The sequence below is a fragment of the Mustela putorius genome, unplaced genomic scaffold (assembly GCF_011764305.1).
Source record: "Mustela putorius furo isolate JIRA1106 unplaced genomic scaffold, ASM1176430v1.1 tig00003962_pilon_pilon_pilon, whole genome shotgun sequence".
NCBI lineage: Eukaryota > Metazoa > Chordata > Mammalia > Carnivora > Mustelidae > Mustela > Mustela putorius.
Window position 1 is genome coordinate 11,062,325 of NW_025422106.1, and position 8,566 is coordinate 11,070,890.

General features: G+C 50.2%; 1 protein-coding gene across 1 annotated transcript; it reads left to right on the forward strand.

Moving 5' to 3' along the window:
* Window positions 1–1,647: 1,647 nt before the first annotated feature.
* Window positions 1,648–2,598, forward strand: LOC101671483 (olfactory receptor 4D2). The gene has a single exon (XM_004747399.3). The coding sequence runs from the start codon at window positions 1,651–1,653 to the stop codon at window positions 2,593–2,595; it is 945 nt and encodes a 314-aa protein (XP_004747456.1). The 5' UTR covers window positions 1,648–1,650; the 3' UTR covers window positions 2,596–2,598.
* Window positions 2,599–8,566: the final 5,968 nt, after the last annotated feature.

The following is an 8,566-nucleotide window of genomic DNA, read 5'->3' on the forward strand; positions in this document are numbered from 1 at the left end:
GGTGCTGGGCTCCGGACCAGCGCTAGTGAGCGCGGCACCACCAGAACATGAGCTCGGCTTGGAGTCGTGATGAGAAGGGTCTCCAGGACGGCTGCGCAGAAGGTGGACCGGAGGGAAGGGGCATGGGTGTGGGAGGTAAAAACAGAAAGATCTCGTGGCACCTGGGTGGCTCAGTGGGTTAAGCGTCTGTCTTCGGCTCAGGTCATGATCTCAGGATCCTGGGCTGGAGCCCCGCATTGGGCTCTCTGCTCAGCAGGGAGCCTGCTCCCCCCACCCCCGCTCTGCTGCTCCCCCCACTTGTGCTCTCTCTCCTTCCTTCCCTCTCTGTCAAAGAAATAAATTCTTAAAAAAAAAAAAAAAGAACAGAAAGATCTCTAGTAGATAGTGGGCTGCACAGGCAGGTGGGAGAGGATGGGTACTGCGGCCAGCCCCCCCACCCCGGGGCCCCTCTATCTCTCCTCCTCCATCACCTCCTTCTCCAGCTTTGGCCTGTTTCCTCCCCCCACCCTCTACCCACCATCTTCCCATTTCCCCTTCCTTCACCTGCTCTGTTCCTTCCTCTCCCTCCCTCTTCATCTTCCTTCTTTAGTCCTTCATTAATCTCCACTTCTATTCCTGCAACATTTCCCTTTCTCCTCTGCCCTGGGATTCAGTACCGTCTTCTGAAATGGTGGTTCCTTGGAAAGAGCAAAGTGTTCTTCAAACATTATATTCATTCTGTTACTTCATCTGATGAAAGTCCCCGATCCCTCTGCTTCTCGTGTCAGGTACATTCTGGGGAAACTCACCAAGTAAAGGAACATTAGGAACACTAAGGTATGGGGAAGGAACACTAGGGCATGGGGAAGAATTCATATCCCAGGCATCCAACCATGTTCAGGGGCTCCTCTGCGCCCACCTGCATGCCCTGTAGCCATTCACCCATCTGGCACTCAACACCAGGTGCTTAACCAAGTACCATCTGTAAGCGAGGATGGGCACGAGGGACACAAATGCGTTGTGAAATCGAGACCATGTGTCTGTAGGATTCTGTTGGGTTGTGTTGTGGAGGGCAAACAGAGAACATAAAAAGTTCATTCACATTACGATGTGTTAAACATTGTGTGAAAAGTGACGGGGAGAAAAATTTATTTGAGACTAGAAGAAGGAAGGATGTCTTTAGAGGAGGAGATGACCCAGAGAGGGATTATCACTTATTTCCAGGCACTTTCTAGAAATTTTGCAAGTGTCATTCTACTTAAATCCTCAGAAAATGCCATAAAGTATTTTTATTCCTAACTTTTGGATAATGAGACAAACCAAAGAGATTAAGTAAACTTAATCAAGGTCAAATCTTAAGGAAATGGGACACCTGAAGTTTGACTGATGTTCTGTTGGACTCCATGTGTCTCCCCACAACTATATCACACAGAGTCTCTAAAAAGCGGGTTGCTTTAAGATATCTCATGAATGTATGTTACAGCACCAACTTGTAAACTCTCCACAGACAAAGTCATTTAATCAGCATCTCATGTTATGGTCTACACCTAGAATGCCCACCATATAGACCTGGACAACTCAGTTCTGAGCTCCAGACACTAAAAAGGCATGTAGTCACTCCAGGCATCTATGCCTGTGGTTCGGTTTCTTTAGGTGTTTGTAGAAGGTGCTATGGAGCCAGGGAACCTCACATGGACGTCAGAGTTTGTCTTCCTGGGACTCTCCCAGACTCCAGAGCTCCAGCTCCTCCTGTTCCTGGTGTTCCTATTTGTCTACACCACCACTGTCATGGGAAACCTCCTCATCATGGTCACGGTGACCTCGGACCCCCGGCTCCACACTCCCATGTACTTTCTGCTCCGAAATCTGGCTGTCATAGACCTTTGTTTCTCCTCTGTCACTGCCCCAAAGATGCTGGTGGACTTCCTCTCTGACAAGAAGACCATCTCCTACCAGGGCTGCATGACCCAGATCTTCTTCTTCCACTTTCTGGGAGGTGCCATGGTCTTCTTCCTCTCAGTCATGGCCTATGACCGCCTTGTTGCCATCTCCCGGCCCCTCCACTACATCACCATCATGAACACTCAGCTCTGTGTGGGCTTGGTGGTGGCTAGCTGGGTAGGAGGCTTTGTCCATTCCATTTCCCAACTGGCTCTAATGCTCCCATTGCCTTTCTGTGGCCCCAATGTCCTGGATAACTTCTACTGTGATGTCCCCCAAGTGCTGAAACTTGCCTGCACGGATACCTCCTTCCTGGAGTTCCTCATTATCTCCAACAGTGGAATGCTGGATGTCATCTGGTTCCTTCTCCTCTTGACCTCCTACTCCATCATCCTAGTGATCCTAAGGTCCCATTCTGGGCAGGCGAGGAGGAAGGCAGCTTCCACCTGCACCACCCACATCGTCGTCGTGTCTATGGTTTTCATTCCCAGCATTTACCTCTATGCCCGGCCCTTCACTGCCTTCTCCATGGACAAGGCTGTGTCCATCGGCCACACGGTCATGACCCCCATGCTCAACCCCATGATCTACACCCTGAGGAACCAGGAGGTGCAGGCAGCAGTGAGGAGACTAGGGAGGCGCCGGCTGGTTTGTAAGAGGAGCAACAATGAGTAGGTTCCTTCTCCTTGGCTTTGTTTTCCATTTGTTACACGGAGGGAAATCTACTGTGTCTTCTGTCTTCAGAGCTTGTGGATATGGTGTGGAGGTCCTCCTAGGAGGGTGAGTTTTAAAACTAAGCAACTGACTCAGCTTTTTAGGAAGAAGGAAAAAGTCTCCTTTGGTGGCTAAGGTTTATGCTGGAGTTATGAGAAGTGTTCTCATGGTTCTGGAAAGCCACACCCTTCTTTTCTTCTTGGTGGATGGCTTCCTCTAATGAGGGACTATTTCCCCTGTGAGAGCGGTTCTCGTTCACATGTTTTCCCAGCCCTTTTGGGTTGGTGTCCAGAGTGTTAGAGAAAGCACAGGCCTTGAAGCTTTGTTGGGAGCCCCTGACCCATTTCTTCCCAGACTGGTGACCTTGGAGCAGCTCTCTGGCTTCTCTTGAGCTCACGGATTCTTCCTCACTGCACTGGCATAGAGCAGTATCTGTCCCAATAAGCTCCCAGGTTTCTTGTAAGAGTCCAAAATGTGTAGAAGAAGATTTTATAAGCCTTACCCAGAACTTAGGCAAGGATTATTGTCCTTGTTATCCTTCTCCTGACATTTCTTCTCTCATCAGATGGGTAGTGTTTTGGAAATGTTTGGTGGCCATTCCTCCATGTAGGGAGGGAGACCTGGAGAGGGTGGCGGCTGAGCTCCGGAGGGCCCTGCGACATGCCTGAGAGTGAAACTAAGAGCAGAGCGTGAGCCTCAGTTCAGGGGCATGTCTGCAGGGCTCTGACAGCTTACTGCTCTCCCCTCCGCCCTCACCCCCATTTTTAGACTCCACACTTCTTGCAAATAGGATTGGGAAGATCTTTCCATGCGTTCATGCATTCATTTTCGGGAACACGCATTCAGGCCTGTTGCAGTACTTGTGTGTAGACAACTCCTCAGCTCTGTGCTGACTCTCATTTCCCTTACCCACACCCCTTCCCCGCCTCTCCCCTTCCTCTCCCTCTCTGCATTGGTTTCTGCAAGTTCAGTCTTCATGTCCATAAGGGCTCTCCCCCAACCTCCAGTTCTCCGGTGTCCCTCTCTTCCTGGACCTCATTGCCACACAACCATTGCATGTTTCCTTCACTCTCACCCTGGGCCTTTGGGGTCAGGTTGTTCTGCAGAGTTGAAGAGAAGTAGGTTTTGGTTACAGTTTCAAGGGGCTACAACCCCAGCCACTTTTAATAAAAAGAGGAGGTTTAAAATTCTCCCTGAAGTTGTATATTGTGGGGCTATGAAGCTGTCAGGAGAGACACAGCTGGTGTCTCCTCCTTCCTGCCCTCTCTCTGTCCTTACCCAGTCACCATGTGTATGGCTCAGATGGGAGCCTCAACCCAAAAACCAGACCTTCCCATTCTGCTTTCTGCTTTCAGCTCAGGGTCTCTGGTTCCAATTCCAAAGCCCTGTGAGAATAATGTGATGGGCTGAGATTGGGTCACATGTCCCATGTGGCTAAGGGGATGTGCAGGTCAGGTGACATAAGCATGGCCGTCAAAGTCCATCCCTCCAGCCGGAATTGTGGGTGAGGGTTGTTCCCAGAGAATGAGCATGTGGGTGGACAGACTCCCTCCCAGGTGTATCTGCCATGAAAGGCACAAGCAGGATACTCCTTAAATGACACCATCCAAGGAACTTATAATTATTTATGTCTAGGCATTCATGTTTTTATTCATCCACTAAACACCATTAAACAGCTACTTCCAATTTTGTTTTTCTGTCCTACTTGTCCTCTTTACCCCTAGGTTCTTAGGGAAACTGACTTTGTTTTGGCTGACCCAAGGGAAGAAAGGGCAGGACCCTGTGGAAGAAGGGAATCCTGTGAAGACCCATGTTCCCACAGCAGTGGCTAATCCAGTAGGAACCATTAGCCGTTGCTGAGGGAGCTGGGATGGGGAGGGAACCGAAAGAAGGAGAAGCAGCAGCTGGGGCACCAAGGGCAATGATGCCTCCCAGAGACCCCCCCACAGCCATGTCTCCTACACCTCATGGATGCAGGGCATGCAAGAAAAGGGCAGAGCCTGCCTATAAGGCCATTAGAGGTTCTCTCCGTGGAGAATTTAAAACCATAAGACTGACTGAAGGTGCTTCAATAACTGCCATGCCTGGGCAACTCTGAACAGTATCAGAGCTAAAATTCTCCCTGCCAAGTGGGTTTTCTCCACCACCCTGCCCTTCATGAACTGGAGTGTGTGTGTGTGTTTGTGTGTGTGTGTGTGTGTGTAGTGTGGTGTACATGAGATCTAGGGGGGACCCTGAGAAAGTGGGGGAAAGAATTAGAACTAGAGAGGGGAGAAGACCAGAGGCTTATGAAGGAGAGTGTGAGCAGTGGAAAGCGAGGACCTCATGCTCTCTCTGATTCTGTGCAAATGTCAATAAAACAGCAAGGCTACGGGGTGACCGCTGAGGTGAAAGGCCGAGGGGGGAGAGAGGAGGCTCTGGCACCTATGACAGGGAATGTGCCCAGGAGGCCCCTTGAGGCTTTCCCAAGAATGTGGAAATGGGGCCCCCAGGCTCCTGGGCTTGCCCTACAGTGTAAATTGACAGAAAATCAACAAAGACCAGGAGACTCACTGCCTTGCAGTGAGAACTCTCATAAGGAAAAGACACATCATTTCATCCTCCCCACAGGTGGTGATGGAAAGAGGAAGGAAGAAGTGTGAGGAGACAGATAAGTCATAGATGGACACATAAATGATTTCATGAATAAAAGCTATGAAGGGAATGCATGGGGTAATGTGACTAGTAAGGTGGGCTGTGTTACAAGATGAGATTGGGGAAGGAATTTCTGAGGAGGGGATATTTGGGCAAAGATCTGGATGGCGAGGAGTCAGGCAGACCAAGATCTGGGTGATGGGCAAGCATTCCGGATAGAAGAAAGAGCAAGTGCAAAGGTCCTGGGCTAAGAATGAACTTGGTAGTCAAAGGGAAAAGAAAAGAGAGTGTAACCAGAGTGTGGTGAACGAAGAAGATCTTGGTAGAAGGTGAGCTCTAAGATGTTGTATGAGTTACCTACCACTGCATAACCAATCAACCCTAAACCTAGCAGCTTGAAACAAGTTGTCCTATATAATCTCTCACAAGGTCCACGGACCAGGAGTTCTGGCAGGCCATGGCAGAGACAACCTATCTCTGCTTCTTGGGCCTCTGCTGGAAGACTCGAAAGTCAGTCAAGAGCACGTGAGTTTCACTAGCTTACGTGTCTGGCTGTTGATGTTGGTGTCAGCTAGGAACCTAGGTGGGGCAGTTGACTGGTCTACCACAACCTGGTAGCCTGGTTCTGAGGACACGTGTCCTGGGACAGAGAGCCAGGTGGAAGCTGTGGCCTTTCTACTACTCAGTTTCGGAAGTCACAGAGCATCCCTTCTACCACATTCTCTAAGAAAGAAGTGATCCACCGAGTGTAGCCCACATTCAAAGGAGGGAATTAAACTCCATCTTTTGGATGAGGAATGTCAAAGAATTTGTGGATATATTTTTAAGTTACTATGGGTATGTAGATAAGAGCCATTTGAGGAGAGAGTTTGGATTTTATTCTAAATGCAATGAATCTTTGGAAGACTTGACTGGAGGTTGGGGTGGTAGCATGATCTAATTTGTACTTCAGAAAGGACATGGTGGCTACTGGGCAGAGAATGAGTTAAAGAGGTCAGACCCAGTAGAGGGAGCTAAAAATCTGACATGGAGAAAAGAGACTTAGATTCAAGTTCAAGTTCTTACCTTAACTGGCTGTTACCTTGGCCAAGTCTCCTAACACGAGGATATAGGAATACCCTTTCCCACTTATATGGGATGTACCTAGGGCTTTTCCTCCCTCAGACCTGCAGGGGACAATGTTTGTTTCATGTCTCTCCGTAAGATGCCCACTCTTACTCACCTCCATAAATCCAGTGCCTCCCACAGGACCTAGAATTTGAAGGCTCTCCACAAGTATTTGTTGAAAGAATAAAGGAACCAATACTATTGTAAATACTGGTCCTTGACACCACTTGGTGCCTTAGGGCACCAAGGGCAATGATGCCTCCCAGAGAGCCCCCCACAGCCATGTCTCCTACATCTCATGGAAGCACCCATCTCTCTGACCTTCCAGTTCTGGAGTGTATCCACCAGCCCAGCAAGCCTTCAGTGATAGGGCTGTGTCAGGAGGAGCACTGAGGGAGCATCTGGCTCCATCTCTTCTGGAATGTTCCCATGCCCATTGTGTATTGGAGTCTACAAGGCCTGGCTGTAGTCAGAACTGTCATCACTGCCCAGATGGGACATAACAAAGGCTAAGACCTGTCCTTGCCCAGAGTCCAACACCAGCGGCCAACTCAGAACAGCCCACTCTGGGGCTCTGAGGGCTGAAGGAGGCAGCAAATAGTAGCACCTTCATGCTTGGCTACTGCTCCTTGAGGGAATGAGTGTCACTCTTTCCATGATGATATCAGAAGATTGTACTGTGGGTAGGACAGGTAGAGTAAAGAGAGAGAGCGACCCTCACCTACCACAAAGGGCCCGGATAGTAGGCTTTCTGCCCAGGACACTGGGTGCTGGTTCCAGCCACTTCCCCTGCTGCTGAGGGGCTGGGGCCACCCCCGAACTCATCCTCCCCACCAGAGATGCTGAGGAGGCTGTGACTGGGAAGGTAGGGGGAAGATCTGCACAATCTTTCAAATCATTGCTTGCCTTTTTAAAACGCATTTTTTCAATAGTCTCTACACCCAATGTGGGGCTTGAACTCATGACCCTGAGATCAAGAGTCGGATGCTCTACCACTGAGTCAGCCAGGAACCACTCAAGTCATTGTTCACATTTTTTTTTAAGATTTTATTTATTTATTTATTTGACAGACAGAGATCACAAGTAGGCAGAGAGGCAGGCAGAGAGAGAGGGGGGAGCAGGCTCCCTGCTGAGCAGAGAGCCCGATGCAGGACTCAATCCCAGGACCCTGGAATCATGACCTGAGCCGAAGGCAGAGGCTTAACTCACTGAGCCACCCAGGCGCCCCAATTGTTCACATTTTTAAAACTCCTAAATTGTAAGTGTCCCAGGCAAGAGACTATTGTGTTCAACAGGATGTGTAAATTTCTATAGCATTCAGGCATTTATTCTTTCTAGATGTATTGAGATGCCAGGCGGCAAAAATGGATCTGTGTGGGCCCTCTCTTGTGGAGAGACTCTTGGAGGGTTTGATTGAGCGTGTGAAGACAAGGGGGATGAGGGAGGGGGCAGCTCTCCCTCTCAGGCTCTGGGACCCAGCCTCTACCCCTTCGTACTCCTCCCTATCTCCCCTTGCCCGTAGTGGCTTCCACCCCCCTCCCCCACAGCTGGACAGCCTCACCCAGCAGGGAGCCTGGAGTACAGTGGCCTCCAGAGTGGCTTGGCAGACTGCCCTTAAGTCCAATTTAGGGGCCACCAGGCCTGCCTTTGTGGGCTCAGGCCCAGGTCACCTTCCCAATCTGTCACACCTGCTTGGTGTGGGTGCTTGAGGGAGAAGTGCTTGGAGGAGAAGGAAACAGCTCGTTGAGTAAGTAAGGGTTGACATCCCCTCCCTGGCTCCAAGACCATGACAAGTTTGCACTCTACTTTGACCATAAAATTGAGGTCTCAGGGGGCAGCACGTGCCTCATAGGGTTGCAGTGAGGACTCAGGTGAGCAGAGTAAAGCACAGAGCCTAGGCTGGCAAATGACAAGGACAGCTGAGTCCTTGACTGACTGAGCCACTGCCTGGCCACAGTTTCCCCACAAGCATCAGGGCCCTGTGGGTCATATGTCCCACTGAGCCCCTCTCACTCACTATGTTGCTGCTTCGTCTGCAAGTCCACAACCCTCCTTCCCCTGCCCCCAGTCCCTGCCCCTGGGAGTTTCCAGTCCAATGGAAGAGGCGAGGTACAGCTCTCACAGAATGCCAAGGCAGGAAGGAGGAGAAGGGAAGGGCGCTTGCCCTCAGCAGACCCCCCAGTTTGGACCT

Bases quoted from the DNA above. Each gene is read 5' to 3' on its own strand.
- LOC101671483 (XM_004747399.3), top strand. From the start codon at position 1,651: ATGGAGCCAGGGAACCTCACATGGACGTCAGAGTTTGTCTTCCTGGGA.